This window comes from Vidua chalybeata, chromosome 16 (genome assembly GCF_026979565.1).
Source record: "Vidua chalybeata isolate OUT-0048 chromosome 16, bVidCha1 merged haplotype, whole genome shotgun sequence".
Classification (NCBI taxonomy): Eukaryota; Metazoa; Chordata; class Aves; order Passeriformes; family Viduidae; genus Vidua; species Vidua chalybeata.
Genome location: NC_071545.1, coordinates 9370309 through 9389973, shown reverse-complemented (window position 1 = coordinate 9389973; position 19665 = coordinate 9370309). Strand labels below are relative to the sequence as shown.

The 19665-nt window shown below is 40.2% G+C and overlaps 1 protein-coding gene across 1 annotated transcript in view; it reads right to left on the bottom strand.

The window, feature by feature from the left end:
- Nucleotides 1–5965: 5965 nt before the first annotated feature.
- OTOA (otoancorin) overlaps nucleotides 5966–19665 on the bottom strand; it is a 33427-nt gene continuing 19727 nt past the window's right edge. Inside the window, exons 22-29 of the mRNA XM_053957691.1 lie at nucleotides 17278–17465; nucleotides 13455–13610; nucleotides 11900–12042; nucleotides 11373–11509; nucleotides 10302–10399; nucleotides 8254–8446; nucleotides 7034–7123; nucleotides 5966–6461 (exon numbers count right to left, since the gene is read on the bottom strand). Coding sequence (XP_053813666.1) covers nucleotides 7056–7123; nucleotides 8254–8446; nucleotides 10302–10399; nucleotides 11373–11509; nucleotides 11900–12042; nucleotides 13455–13610; nucleotides 17278–17465 — 983 coding nt within the window. The 3' untranslated portion in view covers nucleotides 5966–6461; nucleotides 7034–7055. The remainder of the gene's footprint in view (nucleotides 6462–7033; nucleotides 7124–8253; nucleotides 8447–10301; nucleotides 10400–11372; nucleotides 11510–11899; nucleotides 12043–13454; nucleotides 13611–17277; nucleotides 17466–19665) is intronic.

Below are 19665 nucleotides of genomic sequence, written 5' to 3'. Positions count from 1 at the left end.
GTGGTGCTTTGCTGGGTAGCTAATTTCTTTAAAAATTTTTTGGTTTACATTGTTTCACAGCCCCTTTGAGGAAATAGTGTAAGGACTTTACTGTTACAGAATTATACACTGAGAAGTTCCCACACCAGAAGGTTATGGACTGATTAAAATTTAAGAAAAGGATACTAACTACAGTATTTTAATTTTTCTGTTTAAAATGTGGCACAGACATTGAAATCTTTAGAGAGTTTACATAATCCTGAGAAGGGAGAACTGATTAATACCTGCTATTGAGTTTATCTTTTTTAGTATGTACTCACTGTGTGACAAAAACAAATTTACTTATTTTCAGAGATTAGAAATCAAAGCCTGTCTTCTTACAACACTGTGTTTACAAGTACAGCAGTACAACTCCTTGACAAACTCCACAGTATCTCTTACCACTTCCTAAGAGAAGAGGTTGGATGTTGCATTTGAAACGTTTTATAGATCTGAACTCTAACAGAATAATTATTTTAAACAGATATTGAATAACTTTTGGCATCAAATAATGTTTGATGTAACCACCAGTGAGTTGCCCACTTGAGGATACATGTTAAAAACCCAAATATAGTACTGGGAGAATCTGTACTGAAGACAACAGCGTTGGGCAGAACTCCCCAAATCTGTGGTACCAACTGCAACAGGAGGGGAGAAAGTGCAAATTCATAACTACAACATCAGCAGCTGCAGTGCTGAGGCACTTCCATCACTGCACACATGTGTGAGGTCTGAAAACACAGACATGTCTTAGAGCCCTGGCTGGACCAGCCTGTTTAACACAAGCTTGACCGAAATGTGAACATTTAATATGTCAGATCTCAACAATTCTGAAAGGGTGAATTCTGAAATAAAAGTAGCCAATAAAAACACTGACAGGTGCATATCTAGAATCTATTTAACAGCTACATTAAAGGCAGAGAGCTGACATCCATTCTCTCAACCCGCTGCTCAGTTCATGCAGTTCATATTCAGAACTTGTTTGTGATCTAAGTTGTTTTCTGACATCTGATTAAATGCTGAAACATGTCAAGCCCCAATTAAACATGACCTAGGGCAGTTTCAGCTTGTGCATCAAACCAGTGTGATTTTAACTATAGCAATGGCTATTATTTGATAAATCAATACAGTTCACTTCCATATACAATGGTTAAAAATTAACAAGGAGAGCAGTACCAGAAAATATTCCCCTGTTGTATCTGTGACAGATGAACATTTTCCACTGTTTTCATATTTCTCCTACAGGAATTTACTTTTGGCTTCTCTCCTTTTTTCTTTGTCCCTCAAAGAGAAGTTTACAGATATTAAGTGAGATGTTAAGTATTTGTAAGGCTAATTATACCAGCCAAAACATTAGAAAATAAATGTTATACTGTTGCCAGCAAAGCAAGGAATCCATCAATCACAATTCCTCCAGTTAATACTTCAATGTTCAGTCACTTGGACTATGAGCTCTGAACATGCCTGTGCTCCTGCATCATCAGGGCAAGAAAATCCTCTCATTAATCCAGATTGGAAAAGCAGACTGATGCTGAACAGAAAGGGGCAGGAAGAGACAGATGGACACTGGTTGCTTTCTACTCATTGCAGAAAAAAATGTAATCTATTTTTGGGTACAAATAAAGAACCAGATGTGAACTTTGATAAAAATATCCTGTGATGCAAAACTCCTACATGTCCTGATGCCAGGCAAAGGCCAGTGGGGTCTTTGAGGCAGTCTCATAATTTCTCTAAGGACTAGATAGAAAGATATTGAAAGATGGTCTGATAATGGATCACAGTCTTAACTAAAATATGAAATTATAGATACCTGGATAGCACACAGGTCTGTTTTGCTTTCTGACAGGTTTGTTATTTATCTGCACTTTCCAACAGCATGCTGTATAACAAATGTAGAAAATACTCTTTCTGAGGACCAATTCCAAATGTTCTGGGGTACCAATAAAAGCAATTTAACTTACAGTGGAGTTTTTGTTTATTCTTTGCAGACCTGTCTTTTCTTTCCAGTTTCCCTCCTGCCTCACTGGAAAAGGAAGCCAGATCCCTCCTTTCCAACAGCACTGGAGTAAACAGTCCCCAAGGCTGTCCCACATCATATGGCACAGATGAGAATATTTTACTAATCAGGACTATAAGGTTCTTAGCTCTCCTCATCCCATGCCTACAGATCTTGCTTAAAAACCAAAGAACAACTCAAAACTCAAACACCAAAAACCCCACAAACTTATCAAAAACATGTAAACATTTTCAATGAAATAAAGAGACCCCATTGCTTAAAGTTGTGTACCAGCCTGGAATATCAACCTTTTTGGAGAAAAGAAAAAGAGGAAGAGATTATTTGAAATTTGATTTTTACTTCTAAGGAGAACAGAGTATGACAGGGGAACGAGGTACTGCAGTTTGACAGCTGTTCCTCAACTGCCATGGGGAAACTGGCAGTGTCCCACTGGGAAGCAGTGTGTGGTATCTATAACCACAACACAGCGTGAGCCAAAATACCAACAGTGCACTATGGCCAGTTACCTGCTCAAGTGACACGTTCCAGGTGACTGCTGATTCCTTGCTTCTTTCTGAGAGTCATTTGAGTGAGTCAGGCTTAGCCCCAGGTGCATTTGGCTGGCACACCTTGAGCAATGTCTCACATCTGCTCCAAGGGGGCAGCCAGTGGCACTCTGACAAGGTCCCAGCCTAACAAGATGGGGCTGCAATTTGTGTTACTGGAAAGTAAATGAGGGGGTGATAATCCCTAGGCACAGCAGTGAAGTGATAAGCTAAATCTGCCACAATGCAGTATGTAATTGCCTCTGGAATATTTGAGCAGATTATACAGAGGCATAAAGGGCTTCTTAAAATTAAGGAAGGATGCCTTTTTTTTTTTTAAAGTATCTTTAGAGCCTCACACTGAGGAGCTGGTTAGCTCTGATGTGACAGATTGAGATCACTGGAAGTCAAACATTCCATGCACTGTACAAAACCTGACAACAGCCATAATGCCAGCTTTAACAGGGACACTTTTCAGTCACTGTGGATGGGTAGTTGTTTTCTTCCTTTCGGGGATTTAGAGATACCACAGATGTGCCATTTACCTCAGTACCAGGTCACAGGGATATTTTCTCTCCTGCTGATCCAGAATCAGTAGCCCTTTTCTCTTTTCTAAATACAATTCTGACCATAAAGGTATCAAGCACTGAAATAATAAAGCAACAAAAGTATTTCTTCTCATTTGTTAACTCCTGAAGCATCCTACATTCAATCACAGGAATGAAATTCCTCCTCTCACATACTACTGGACAGGGTCACCTGTCACAGGGCTCAAGGCACTCAGAGGAGCCAGGCCTACACCAGAGCTGTGATTGTCAGCAGCTGGATGGTTGAATGTGCATCCCACAGCATGTATGGCACTGCCCAGCAACCATCAGAAGGGTCACAAGTGGAGAGGAGAGCTGCAGTTCTCACAATAAGCAGATACAATTATTATCATGGTCTATATTCAACAGCATATATATGCATAAATCCAATTTTTTTTTCTTTCTCAAAGATCTAGAAGAACTAAAAAGAATGTAGGAGAAATTAAGCTTGGTTTAAATAAATGTTACCCACATCTACAAAGAGCAACATTTCTTTAAGAATCAAATCTTTATACCACATTTCTCTGTAGTATGTTCTTCCCCAAAGTCCTGATCATGCAAAAAGAGAGGGACTGTGAGACATTTTTCCCATGAATGCATTCCAGTCAAAGTGATCACGTGCATGTTGTATGCAATACACATCTGCAGAGGGGACAGATGCCTGCACTGAGGGGTTCTGTGGTTTGTTCCATGGAAGTAAAGTGTGCACGTTTCAGTTTCCTCGGGCAGTGTGCAGGATTGTGAATGGATGGCAGGTCACACACGCAGATTACATACCAAGCATACTTGGTATGTAATGCCTTTCTCCCCTTTCCATCTATTCTTCCCACAGAAATTCAGTTTCAACAGTTTTGATGGAAGTGCCTAATGAATCCCAGATTTTGTAGAATGGGCTTTTCCATCAGTGACCTTTACAAGAGGGACATTGGCAAGAGTAAAATTGCTTTTCTACAATACTTGCCATCCAAAATGCTCACACCATCTCATGAACCAAACAGGATTTGCAATCTCACAGTGAAATCAGTACAACATTAAGTCAGTGCTCCACATTTACCCCTCCTACCCTACTCTTGTAAGAAATAGATAAGCCCTTGACCAAATGTAAATGCAATGCCAAAGTTCTTAATGTAATTATTAATTTAATAAAATATATAAATAATCAAGCAGTTCAGCTATTTAAAAGCACTTGTGCTTGAAAGAAATTACAGCACAGATGGCACAAAACAAAGAACTCACTCCTGCTCCGATTAAAAGCTAAACTCTGACTCACGTAATTGCAAATGGAATCACTCCCAGGTATATTGACAGAAGAAGATCACTTGCAACTCATATAGATTTTTGAAGGGCTTGGTAGAGCTAAGTCACGTATCTGACCTAAGCAGCTGAACTGGAAATGCTGATTGTCTTCTTGACATGAAAACACTCTCCTGCATCTTCAGAAGTGCACACAGAATTCAAGTCAGGCAATTTCTAGAAATCAAAAAACCTTTTAGTACTTTCACATCTGAGTGAGGCAGAACTTTCTAATGTGAAAGCACAGATAGATCTTTATAATGCATTTGATCCACTTGGTTTTAGTGGACATTTGCATGTTTTTGCCGGGATTAATAAAATAAACCTTTTTCTATTTAAAATATATGTCTCAATCTCTTGTTCACATGCAGAAAAGGAAACACAGCTGGAGAAGCTAGAATCTTTCAGTGAGGATTAGAGAAAAAAGTGCCAGGCAGTTTGCAGCAATCATAATTCTTTGCTTATAAAATGCAGAACTAAAGCATGTAGTATTATCTATAACATCATGTCACACTTGCCAGGGTTAGTTATAGGCAAAGGCAGTTCCCAAAGCAGCAGATTGCTGAAGGGGGAAGGGGAAAAGGAGGGGGTGAGAAATGGTTCTCACTGCCTACTTTGCCAATAACAAAGCCCTGAGAATCAAGTTAGCCCCTGCTGCTGCAGGAATTCCAGAATATATGGGACTGTGGTGGGAACTGTTACTCCCAACTGCAGCAAGAGCTCACATTCACCTTGCCCCAGCAGCAGCTGGGCTCTTCCCTCCAGCTCTCCCTCCCTCCCACTCCTATTGCTTCCCCACCTGAGAAAAATTTCAATTCTACTTTCAGGGCTGAGAAGCCAGATGTAATGTTTGCCATAAAGAAATAAAAATTACAGTTTGAAGGGCATTTGCTACAGTACAGCCCCGAATGAAAAAGCTAAACTTTTCAGTCCATGCATTGCCTTTTTTAGTCTAGAAAAAAATAAGACTTTTGCAATGGCAAAATGGAAAACTGTGCCATGTGTTCATGGTCTAAAATCATGTTGAACAACATCAAAATGTATGTTCACACGAAGAGGATTTTTAATATATCTTTTTCCTCCCATTGTTAAAAATATTGAGAAGCTAATTACTGAGAAATATTGAGGCATGAGAAGCTAATATTAGAAACTTAAATCATATGCTGATAAAACACAGGAAAATATCTACTGTTTATAATTATGAGAAATTCCTTTTTCTAGGTCTTGTGGAAAATACTGGATTGACAGTCCTAGCAGTGCATAGGCCCAGTGAATAAATTCCCCTTAGTATTCCCAGGTGTACACTTCAACCCCACCTGGAGTGAAAGGACTGTCTCTTGATGAACATAAGTAGGTTTCCATGGTGCATTTTGTCACAGGAAATACTCATAGTATTGTCAGTGCCCTCAGTGTCAACAGTTCTGTATTGAATACAAACAGCCATGGGGAAACTACGTTTTGTAGAGGTGCTTAAATTCTAAGAGCCTGTTATCACTTCTTGTCTGAGCAGGATTTAAACCAGCAGCTCTGAGATGAAGCTATTTTATTGTAACAGCAGTAACTTTTAGTGCAGTTTCTACTACACCACACAGAAGGATAGCCCCTCCCCAGGTAATGTAAACTTGAAATAAAAGAAAACCCAACAAAAGGATACAACAGTGTGACCAAATTAGCCCATGTAAAAAACTGGGTATCAGACATCAGCCTCCAAATAACAGTCTTCTGCTACCTGTCCCCCCTATAATTCAAATTCCTACCCAACACACAATCCTATATTTCAGTGATTTTCTCATGAGACAGATAAGCCATTTCCAGTTTTTAAACTCGAAGTATTTGGAGGGATACTGTGTTACTTGCTAATGGTAAAGCTATGGAAAGGAGATAGTTCTCATAACGATGAGGGTCTTCCTTGTGAGAATTTAACCACTCTGTACTCAGAATTCTCAGAGCCTCTTGATTCTAATGTTCAAGTTGAGCTGACACTCTTTTATCTCTAGCATCTCTGTTGTAAGCTCCAGGACACTGAAAATCAAAGCAAAGAAAAATATTAAGTCTTTTGACATGCCTTGCTTTGCAATCTTAAAGACTAAGTAGAATACTTAAGCATTTAGTTTGCCTAACTGGAATCTAAACTTCAAGCCTGCCAGTACTCTTCTTAAATATTCACCTGTCAAAACGTTAAAATTCAATGAAAGTTAATGGCAATTAAACTGACTCACTCATAATTGCACTCTACTAAATAGAATTGTTTGTGGAATAAAGTCTTATAAATAGCCTGGAATGGGTAAAACACAGAGTAAAACCAAGAACATGTTCAAATAACAATGCAGTAATTGATTGGTGTTACATGGAGCTTTAAATATACCTTTGTTATGTTTGGCTTTACAATAAAGATAAGATAAAGTGTTTTCCCCTTGATTAGATTCAGAGATAGTCTAACCAAGGTACAAGACACATTTGTAATACAGAAAAATTATTCAAGAATTGTTATCTTTGTATTCAAAGCAGGAAGAGGATCCCACAGTCCTTCTTCCCTGTTAGAGGTGATCTGTGCTTCTGTTATAAAGTTACCTCTAACTGAAAATATAACTTACCTCAGGCTCAGCCCTTGAGGGTTCAGAAAGGCAGGTGCAGTGTAAACACAGCACACAGCCAGATGCCAAAGCCGCTCAAACAAGGAGCACCTGGAAGGCAAAGGGCTTTATTTCTTAGTGTCACGCTACAGCTCAGGCCTAGGAGTCTTATCTACACCACCCCAAAGAGGTGCAGCAAATTCCAACTGTTGAATCCTAGTTACATTCAGCTCTCAAGAGATGTCACTTCCAGTTTAACACACACAGCTCCAAAGAGAAGCATTTCACAGGGAGCCAGGAACAATGGACAAGAAACTCAACAACTCAGGTGATCTCTACCCGGAAAACTCCTCCCTTTGGCAGACCTCCAGAAGGAACAGGTCATATGTGAGAGGGAGCTGGAGTAAGAGCACTTCCCAGGTGCTCCTGGGAAGGCCTGCTCTAATTCCAGCATGGGCATCATAGCAATTTAGTTCCCCTTACTCCTATTTCAGCACTTCAGCTTCCCTCTCTCCCCTCCAACAGCTTACGTCTTGCTGGTGTCAGTGGAAGCAACAATATTTGCTTATTACCTTATCCCAGCTGATAGGGATAAGTCCTCAACACTGTCTCGACTATGTGCAAACTCTCTCACTGTAACACATCCACTGGCATTGCCCAGTATAAACTGAAATATGAAGAAGTAAAAGATTAAACCACTGAAGTATAGGTACTAATAGGCTTTAATTCCAAATAGGATGGGAATGGCAGGAAAAACTATTCAATGGCCCTTCAGTCTGGATAAAGATGCTAATCCACCCCAGTACTACCTCCTTTCCCATTTGCAGCTCTGCAAACAACATTCTGCTGCACATAAAGGTTCTGACCTGAAGGTCCAGAGATGGAGACCCCTCCCTTAAATTTAGGCAAAGAATATGGGAAAGAAGGAGAGGGAAAAGCTGACTATTTCAGACTACCTTTTACACAAGCTAGTGCTTAGCACAGTGTAATGCTACTAGACAGCTGCAAATGCCATCTGACAGTCTTCCTCCATTACCTCTTGCTGTGGGTAAATCCAGCATCCTCCTGGCTGTTTGTCTTGGTCAGGCATGTGATTTGAGGCACGACTGTAGAAGCTGAGTTGTAAATTCACTGTAACCTGCCCTCAGAATAGAGGCCTGACCCTGGTGTGTGCTGTGAGACCTCAAACCCCACTGGTGTGTGTCCCTCCCCTAGGCAGGAGCAGGGAGGACTCCACTCACCACTGGGAGCCGGGGTTTGCCCCTGCTGGGGAGATCCTGCAGTGCTCTGTGTCCCTGGGCTGCTGGTCCTGGCTCCATCCAGTGCCAGCCCCAGGCTCTGGAGCTGTGATGCATCCAGATGCTCCCGCTGTGATCCTGTAACCATGGCGGCGTTCTCAGGGCCCAGGTTTGCTATTTGCTCTGGAGACAATGCCTGGGAGGAACAAAAGACAGAAAAATTGGTTTAGGCTGTCAATTATAGAAGGCAGGTAAGGAATCAGAAGTCAGCACTGTCTTGCATTTGGAATGAAGGACATTAGCCTTCAACATTGTGTTGCTATAAAAGAGCTCAATAGAGCCTAAAAGAATCCTCTGTATTCATTTACTTCTCTGACCACTCATCTATCTGTCACCTTTCTCTTTGATGCTGGAAGCTGACAGCTTGAGAAGCTTTCTATGCCAACACTGTATAGTACACTTGTACAATATATTGTTGGAGTTTAATTTTCCAGCCATTTATTTTCTGATTTGTTCAAAGACTGATGGTGTTGTGCAACCTCTCGTGTTTTCATTTATTTCCTCTTATCTGCTCCCAAGCAACCACATTTGAACTTACATTTGACCTTTGATTATAGTTAGCAGTAGAGCAATGAGATGAAAAGACCCCATGCTTTAATCTTATTATTTAATTTTCTTTTTTAGATTGAAAATCTTCCCAGTTTGTTCATATTAATTTAAAAATTAAACATGGCAATCATAATCTCACAGTAATTATCTTATATCGTATAGCAATTAAGCAGTTTGTAAAGCCTGCATTATTGAGATTTATTTAAGCATTATTTGCTTTAGTTATAGTTAACATTCTGCAGTCACAAGCATTTTAACCCTCCTACACAACAAGCCTTTTTTCTTGCAACAATTCTGCATCTAGGTTCTACTTTGGAAAGACAAAATCCCCCTTGCAAGTAGGTCAGATGATGGAGCAAACCCTTGCCCATTTTTCCTTGTCTACCAAATGGTTTAAACTCAGCAAACTCATGGAAATGCCTACAGGTTCAGACATTTTGAACTGAACATCTTCTTAACTCACTTGAAGTCCATAATACAATGTAATTTTTCATAAATCAAAATCTGAATAATTTATACAGCTGCAAAATGAGGCCATAAAAAAACCTGTGTAAAACCAAAATCTTCTTTGAATCTTTCAAATATAGAACACTTTTCCAAAGAGGTACCCTGCTTTTTGTTTATCACTTTTTGTAGTGCCATTACTACTCTTGCTAACAACAATGTTGTTTGTTAGAAATTCTACAGGATGATATAGAGCTGTTTTGCAAAGAAATAGTTTCTGTAATGACATTTTAGGCTTATCTGAATGGTCAGTGGTACTGTGCACAGTTAGTGCTCAAGGAGTTTTTTATGGGAGCTGACACAGTTAACTCTCTGTTTAGCTCAACTGTCCATAAGTACATTGCTTGCCTGAGCATCTGAAAGAGACCAGCCCAGGCAGAGTTTTAATCTTGTCACTAAGTCAAAGAAAGTCAGGGGCAATGATCTCAGGATCCCTGTTCTAATTTCTGGTCCACATTCAGTAGTGCTGTAATTAGACGTAATTCCTTTCTGATCTGTATCTGCCTGCACAATCTGTTTTTCAGAGCTAACTCGGGAGAATGGTGCCAGATTTTAGGTTAATAAAACAGCTCTTGCACAGTCAGCAGAGAAATCTGTAGCTATTACAGCATCCTTGCAAATGTTAATAAACAGAAACAAAAATTCAGATCTGAATAAAATGTTGGAAGATACAGTGTCCATTCCCTGTTTTGTGATACTTGCTATTTCTTTGGGATGCATCTGAAGGATGAATAAAGCTTGTCTAGCATATTTCATGGGCATCACAAATACAGATAGAGCTGAAAGTTAATGTTCCAGATTCTTGATAGTCTCTCACTTAACAGACCACAGCAATTTTTTTGCCAAAACTGAAAACCTATAAATCAGTGCTGCAGTTTATTTATACTAGAGTAAAAACAATAGAAATTGAGTAACTTCTTCAGTAATCAAGCTCTTACTTGGAAAATTTCAGGAGGTATATGTCTTACTGCTGATGGCTGGAAATACGGCATCAAGCTTTTATCAAAAGCTTTTAATTCATCCTCATTCAAACCACCTAAAAAACCCACATAATAGAAACAAAACTCAATTAATGTTCTTTTATTAAATTTATTTCTAAGGTAATATAAACTTTAAACCCTTATGAAAATATATAATAAATGGTTTATTCCAGGGTGTTATATAGAGAAATGCTGGTACTTTCTATGTTTTGTTTCTTTCATTATATTTCAGCATTACAAATCCTCTGCCATTGACATGGAATGTACTCTACTTGAATTACTTTGTCTTGGAAAAGAGAATTATAAAAGCCTATAAAATCACAAGCAATGTTATTAGGGAATGCTCATTCACAGTCTCTTCTGATCCATGGTTAGAGAGCATAATCATACAATGGGAGTGACTTCTTCACCACTTAGGTGGTTATGGTGGGGAATCATCACCACAAGCATTGGGGATGCTAAAAATTCTGAGAGCCTAATGTGCAGTTAAACAATAACAGGGAAACAAATCCAGGAACAAAACTGGGAGTGACCTCTGGCTCAGGAGATCTCTGAGGCTGCAAGAGCACTCTGGAGAAGTGCTGCAAGAGCACTCTGGAGAAGTATCACTCCAGGCCAATCCTGCCCCTTGTGCTCTTCCCTGGGCAGCCCATTCTTTCCAGGTAGGATACCTGGGCAGCCAGAGCACAGCTCCTCCCAGTACAGCCTGGTTCACAAACAGTGACTGGATCTGGAATCCTGATTGATTTTGCCTTCCTTGATTTACCCTTTCCAATTTATAGGACCCAAGTAACTTCAGGCTGTGCTTCCCAAGGTCAGTTTGACCAGATTTACAGAACCTTACAGAAAATATCACAACTTTTCCTTGCTTTTCCAGCTTCTGAAATTGCTGGATATCTGTCCCTGCAGGTGACTCCCCTCTGGAAGAAATGTCTTTTGCCAGTCTAGAAAAATCCCCAGCTAGGTGAACCCAGTCTCTTAATAGCAGTGCCTCACAACCATCACCATCTGGAGTTGTAGCTTTGTTACCTGCTATAGTGCCAATTTCCTGTAAAACAGAGCCATTCCAGCTGGTAGCAGCACCAAACACAGATTCTGTCATCTTCTTAAACTGCCTCAGGACAGGGGTGCTACAAAACAACAGGCCAATTCTTGCAATTGCAGCACTGCAAAAGGCAACAAGGTCATCATTACAAGCTGCATTTACATGGAGTACTAAATAGGCCTGGAATCTGCTTAGCCTGCTGTAAGAAGACTGTAAAACCCATTTTCAATTTTAAAAATATGTGCACAAATTGCATACAAACATTTCAGATTTTAAGCAAAAACCTGTATTTCTTGATGCAGTATTAAAATGGTGGGATATAAATGGCAGAGAAAAACTATAAAAGAACATGTTTTAAACAACTGCTGCATGCATTCTGGTTTTCAAAAAGCATTTAAAATGTAAAAAGGTGTCCTTTAGGCTCTGAAAATCTTGATGGAACAAAAATGGCACAATAAATTTTATCAATACAGTTACTAATAAATATTTCATTAAATACAAAATGCAGTACCTGAATTCAACAGTCCTTATGGATGTGATTTCTGTGGAGTTCAAAGCACAGAGAACAGCTCCTAATCCAACTAAATCAAAACTTTTTAATGTGCTGATGGTCTGGCCAGAGTCGTCTAGAAAACCTTGCAAAATAGCTCTTGCCTACAATAGAGGTAAGATAGTATGCATGAACAAGGTAAATATAATTGAAGGGTTTGTTACCAGATGCTTAAATCTCACCAAAAGCTATGGAGCATAAATATCTATCCTGAGCCTCCTCAGTGTATGGCCATGGCCCTCAGGAGGAGCACTGTCACCACCTACATGTGACACTAAAACAGGGCACTGTTACCCAACCACTTGCTAAATGCAAATGGTGTGAAAACACTCTGTACTTCTTCTGCCAGGCCACAAGGAAAGCCTTCACCAGAAGAAATGGTGCTGGATCGACTCACAGAATCAGTTAAATTGCTACAGGAAAACATAAAAAACCTAAGGGGATAAATATGCAATTTTATTATTTTTAATACTCAGGATGACTTGCCTTATTTAAGTGCCATATATGAGTGGTGACCTGTGTCAAGGATTAATTTTCAGATTTGAATGGGATATTGGTACCAAAGTGCCTTTGCAAGCCAATTTAGGATGGTGCTCATTTTAAACTAACCCTTTAAAAACTGAGCCCATCTCAAGCATGTCACCAAGGCATCCTCCAAAGCCAGTGAAAGAAACAATCATCTTCTAAGACTTCCTAATCTATCCACAATGCTGAGCTTCAAATAACTAGCTTAACTAGTTGCCTAAGTTTTAGACAACTGAAATTCAGCAGGATGAATCTCTTTTAACTAATTACTCTTACTGACAGCAGGAAACCTCAAAAGCAAACTGGTTCTGTATAAAATCCTCCTAAGTGCTTCTTTCTTATGGTGCCCTTCAGAACATGAATCCATTAAAAAGATTTGTGATATTCTGCCAAAACTGCCACCATGCCAGCATCTGTGCAGCCACAGAGCCCTGACGGTATGGGCCACCAAGTCAGAAATATGCTGCCAATTGCATATATAAATAAAAGTTTTAAACTCTTATTATGAAAGTCCCACTGACATAACTAGGAAATTTTTCAAGGAAAGAAACATGAGAGGAATGTATCTGCTAATAAAGGGCTTCTAGGGCAATGGATGCTGGAGATGGGGCACATTACCTATTCTGTGACTGTCCTTAGTTAGGAAGGGCTAGTTCTCCTAGCAGTAGTGTCTATTCCAGGGACAGGAATGTGAGGGGAGCTGCTGACCTCTTTCCACTGCTTAGTGGACAAGTGCTAAAGAACACACTCATCCCCACCCCAATTAACAGTGATTGGTGCTGTCTTGGCCTCCTCCCCTGGGAAGCCCCAGCCAGACAGACACCAGCACTGACCTATCTGGCCATTTTCACTGGGGTCACAGCTGCAGAAAAGCAGCAGGGAGTAGTGTGGGTCTCTGGATCTGTTTTCTAGGCATTCCAGGACTTGAGTCCCGAAGGGCATGAATCCAGAGCCTTTCAGCAGGAGTACATTCAGTAACTCACTCACTCACCTGGGTAAAAGTCCACCCTGTTTGCTGACTAAGAACAGAAATGGTGTCGATGGAGTGCAGGTCCAGCTCTGTGATTTCCTGTTCAGTGAGTGCCAGAGCAATGCGGCCCAGGGAGATGATTTGGTAACTCCTCCAGTCTGACAGAAACCCCCAGACCTTTAGATGAAAGTCATTAATATCTGTTAGACTGTTATGACTCTTCCTCTATATTCACCATTCTCAAACCTCTTGGTTCAAAAGTCCTAAAACCTGAATATTCCCCTTTGAACACAAAAGGCAGAGCTTAGCTATTGTAAAGGTTTCTGAGGTTCTACATCAATAATGATTAGTTCATCTAAAAATGCTGCAATTTTTACGGCTTGGACTTGTTGATGAGTCAGAATAGGAACTGCTGGAAGTGTGGCTGTAGGAGCAAAACCACTAAGAACGATAAAAATGGGAATCTGTGCCTAGATCCACACTGTTATACTGCCAAGAAAGCAGCACCTGCACTACCCAGGCTTCTACCCAGCTGCAGTCGCTCCAGGGGACTGACTTTAAGTTGCCTTTGTGACCAGTCACCCTGACTCAGTCACTGACAAGGAAAGACAAAGTAGAGAATCAAGTAATACAGACAAAGAACCAGTTCCTAAAGTTCTGATTTCTAGATTGTGTTCATACAACGTTAAAATTAAAAAAAAAAAAAAATTAAAAGCATTTCTATAGATATAGTTAAATTTGTAAAGCTTTGTAAAAAACCCAAAGAAATAAGCAGGCGCTCTTCTAAACCAGTACCAATGTATTTAAGCTGATAACTTCCCCTGCTTTTAACTTTGTGATAAAGTGACTGTGATTGAAAAGCTGTCACCGAGCAGCCCAAAGGAAATTCTGGTATCAGGAAAAGTTCTGCCTGAGTAAAGAATAATAAAAGTCCATCAAGAGTTGAATTTTCAGAGGCCAGAACTGTCAATTACATTTCCTTGACAATGGTAGAAGACTGTAGACAGTGGTCAGTAGCTCCCCGGATGTGGCCAATTGCCTTTACAGAAAAAGACACTGGGTTCTGGCTGGAGGAAGTGACTTGAACAAGACAGGCACACATTAAAAAAAAAAAAAAAAAGCTCAATTTAAAGCTCTCAAGTACTTCAGCAACTCTGCTTTGTGTCAGTGAATACATGACAGGTTTCCAGTATAACACCATGCTGCTAACTCTACCTAGAAAATTAAAACTAAAAGCCCAGGGCTGGGCTACCATCTGAGTCAAAAATATTTACTCCATTTTTGGGATAGCAACAATTTAAGTTTTGTTCAAAAAGTTAGAAAGGACAAACCTAGTGGGAACTTGCTGAAGAGCATCTCTGCAGTTGCCTACTAAATAGTGTTTGCACCATCAGATAGACATAGAGCTGTACAATCTCCAGAAAATATAAAAGTAGAGCTCAGGAATCTGGATCTCTGAAATTAAGTACTCCTTACACAGAGCTGCAGGCTCTCTGCTGTGCACATCCAGCATAGAGCAGCCTCAGCTGCCAGGCTGCTTTTCCCAGCTGTGACCCTCAGGTTAAGGTTTTGTTTAAGAGATGCATTGCTGGACTTGTACCTCCCAACTGAGCTTCCACCAGATCTTTTATGTGGTTTTACAATCTCATAAAGGGTCTAAGTCTGGGAAACTTCAATCTTTTCCAAAGCAAATAGATAGTAAAAAACATTAGCCCAATTTTAAAGCTTTTAATTCTCTATCTTAAGAGATACATGAAATACATGCAGACAAAAATGCCAAGTGTCTGTTTCCTGATCTAGGCCATAAACCACAGAATTTGAAGTACTTCATAAATAGTAGTATCTGACAGGGCTGGGTGAAATCTCAGGCAGAATGATATAAATAACACAACACATGAAACTGAAACACTCCTTTGTCCTCATTCACCTAGAACTACAGATCCATACAGCTGTCACTGCTGCAGAGCTGGGAGACCTTCCATTTACAAGTGAGCTAAGCCTCTTACTTTCATTAAGATACAGTCTGATAACTAGACTTTTTGAATTAGTTTGGAACAATGAGTAGTTCAGGCTTAATGAAACCTTTAATCAAAGATGTTAATAGCATAGCAGCATCTATGCACATAATTTCAAAGAGTTTTGCCTGCCCTGTCTCATTTCTCATGCTTCATGCTCAGTGTAACACCACATTGCATTTTGAAATTAATACACAGGAAGTCTGTCTTTGTCTAGCAGAAATCTGTACAAACACTCACAGACAGAATATACTGCCATTCAGTGCACTACAGATCTGTGAGTCTTTGAATATAGCCAGAAATATGAGTGTATCAACCTTGTTAGCAATTTCCCTACAACTGATATCACTCTGTAAGTACATCAATATGTTGCACTGCTGTAAAGAGTAGTAGTTTTCACTGTGTCAGGGGAGCACTGTTTTTATTTTCTTCTAGGATTACATTTTTTTCCCTTTTCCTACATACCTGTGTCCATGCTGACAGAGGGAAGCTGACTTGGGAAGAATAAATTTGCTGCAGTTGTCCTCCTGCAACAAGGCAGCAGACACACAACTGCAGAGTCACCATCTGCTTTCAGAAATCTGTGCAGTGACACTTCTCTTCAAGCACCTGCAGTTCCACTGTTTTAAAAGCTGAGCTTCACTGCTAAAAAATTGCACAGCTGGCCTTATTTACCCCAAATCCACGGTCAGCTCCACTACTGGCTGCAGCTGCTGGTTTAAGGAGATGCTGCCCAGGCCCACATTGCCCCTTGCTCCTGCTTTCCTCCAGAGGTCACAGCCCTCAGGTCTCCAAGCCTCTTGCACTCTGTACTACTTGCAGCCAACTGCAACTTGTAGATGCTTCACAACCTCATTCTGTCAGAATGATCTGATGGAACCTAAAAAGGACTTTTACATGTTGGATCATTTTGACAGAAGGGGATTACAGAGTAACCATGCAGAGAATAGAAGCAGAGAACGGATAACCTCCAGCAGATGCTGCTGACAGGAAGCTGAAGCCAGGTTGGGGCAGTAGCCTCTCACCTCTGAGTTTTCTGCAACCAGAACAATTTGTCTTACTGCACCCTAAGGCTTTTTCTCACTGAGCTAAAAGTATGTTTGGGAATTTGCCCATTCCCTGGCAGTGCAGGCAACCACAAAGCAGCAAGAGGCCACCCCAGGGAGAAATGCAATGGCAGCAACAGGGATGGAGCAAAGTCTGACTTCTCTGCCAGCCCGCTCTCTCAGGCAGGGCTGCTCAGAGCTCTGTTGATGGCCCAGACCCAGGCAGAGTGCTGACCTGCCCCCAGCACAGTCCTCTGTCCAACTGTGCTCCTGGTAAAGACAAAATGTAGGTGGGATTTTTCCTCCCTAAAATTTCCCACTGATGGGTCTGTCCCTGCCTGTGAGAAGGTGGAAAAAGCAGCTTTATTCAGCCAATAATTGCCTTTCAGTCAGTTTGGGTTTACCCCACTGTAAGCTATATTTAGCATCCACGTAGACAGTTCAACATGCCAAGCTTAATTCTCAGCAGGGCAATCAACAGCCCTTAGTACTGCTTGCTGATTTTTCATTTATGAAAGGAAAGTGAAAAGCAAGCAGAAAAGTAATTCAAAAGTAAAACCACTTCACTTTTCCAGCTGCCAATAGCTCAGAACTACTTGCCTGTTGACTCTAAAGCAAGGGCAATAGTCTTCTATCACCACCTCACATTATTTTTCCAATAAACTATAGATATTCTTGTGGTTGTAGTGACATTGACATAGCACAGTTATTTTAGAACTGCGTAGTTCAATAACACCAAATCAAATTACAGATTTAATTTTCCTTCACAGACAGGATAGTTACCTGCTTGGCTTTTTCCTTCAAGGCAGTCAGCTGGGAGCTGTTAAAACCTGAGATACCCCCAAGAAGTTCCACATTTTTGTCAAAAGTCCCTGGATCCATGCATTTCAGTTCCTGAACTGACCAAAAGACATTTGCTTCTCCTAATTTAATGATTTCATTTGAAGAAGGAGCTCTGGTTCTCAGGCAATCTGAAAAAAGGTCAAATAGCAAGAGTTTTCATCAAAGAGACCACAAAATAAATCAAAGCAATATTGATATTTAAGAGAGCAACAGACTATGAAAATTTACTACTGCTGATGTGATATTGTTAAATTAATTATTTAGTAATTGAAGAATTTAAAAAATATTTATATTATTAATGTTCTGGATATAAAACTATCAGTATCTTGCAAGTTTCTTTCAAGTCTAATTCTCTAAAGGCATCAAAACCCAGGCAAGGGCTTGTTCTGAGTTTAAGCCACCATTTGCTGGGAGCTTTGATTCAACTGGACTGAAATGTAAATGTCTGGGATGACCCTGGTGGAAATTCACCAAAAACAGCTTCAACTCAATAAACACCACATTCAAACAGTGGATCCAACTCAGCATGAACGTAACAGACATGAGAGGTCCTTGCACTCTGAAATGCCTGATAGAGATACATGTCTTGTAAGACTTGCCTGACATTTAAACAAGGTGAAGACAGAAGCTGGATGTGTCAGAGAAGCATGGTGCTTTTTCATTATGTCAAGCCTGTTGTTAAAATGTCAGGATCTAGAGAGGGCTGTAGACTTACCACAGCACTGTTTGGACAGACAAACTGCCTTTAAAAATCTTGTTTACAGTCAGGTTCCAGGCCTATGCATTATCCAACCAGACAGTTTCCATAGTGTGTTTTAACAAATCCTAGTCTTTGTTGACATAATCTACCTCTAATGTTGATGGAAAGCAGAAATAAGAATCCTAATGTGGTTGTTTACTGCTCCCTCTCCTGTCACTAATTTAGGAAAACCTTATTAAATAATTATCTAAACCAAATAATCCCTACATGTCTTTGGATATGGTCATTACCAGTAAAAAGCATGAATTTCACAGATGTTGTGCCTCAGCTAATCTCCCCCAGATAAATAAATTAAAGTGAGGATGTATAAAGTAGATTTGTACTTTGAGCGGAGGCAGAGGAGGGATTTATTTGCATCAAAGGAAGCTGCAGTAGTGGGTAGAACACTGAAAAGATTGAATCTGTTGAGCAAATGAAAATGCTGCTCAGCTTCCACTGTACCAGCTGATCTTCTGCTCTCCCTTTACCTCCCTCTTGTGAAGCTGCTTTGTTTCCCTTTCCCCTGCTGCAGAAGGTCAGCTTTTCTCATGTAAATACTGTCATCCAGACACAGTGCAGCTCCCTTCCCCAAGTCATGGAAACCTACGACTAGGTGTTCTTGGAAAAAAAAAACATTGATTCTATAATTTTTAACATACAAGATACACTGATGCAATTAAAGAGGGAAATACTAATTAGATTTTTGACCTGGTGCCACTTTGCTGTTCCTTTTGCTATAGATTTCGTTTGATGAAAAATATATAAATATATATATATTTATACACATTATAACATCTCAGTGCTTGTTGTGAGAAACCTGAATTCTTTCTCCAGCACTGCCACTGCCCTCTGGTAGCATCTCAGACACACAGTTCCCTAGTTTTGCTTTACATGTTCCATCTTGCCTTAAGCACCTTAAAACCTTTGCTTTTAATCTTGATATAGACAAAGATGCAAGAACTCTGTAACTGGTAATTGCTACTGTTATTAAAATTAGCTCACAACTGGTCTGTGAGAAATGCAAAACAGCATTGGTGGCATGAAAAGCATCAACGTTATTCTGGAGTAATTTTCATAATACCCAATTTTTTAGTGATTTACAAATCAGTAATTGAAATCATTCCTTACTGAAACCACTGTATGAGTTGTATGGAGCTGATGAGATTATGTTTGGTAAGAGAAGTTCAATACCATGTTTGGGCTACAGAAGCATTTCCTTCAACAAACAATCCTTCAACTTCTCATCTCCAAGATTCCCCCCAGCTGAGCTCGTGCACTCCAAGTGGAGACTGAGGAGCCTCCACGGCCTTGGAACCGAGATATCCTTTGACAAAGACCCTCAGCTTCACTAGCACTGCTCTTGCAGTGCAGATGAGAGAGCTCTGCAACTGCACTGGAAATGAGCTGGGCTGATTAGAGAAGTCTTTGGGATTCATGTAGATCCAGAGGCTTAAAAAAAAACCCACTTAGGGACACAGGCATAATGAAATACCTGTTGCTGAACCTTCAGTCCTATGGCCCATGTCTAAAGAAATATGGCTTATGCCTGGCTGATTTACTTGTTGAAGGAAGAGTGAATTTCATGCATA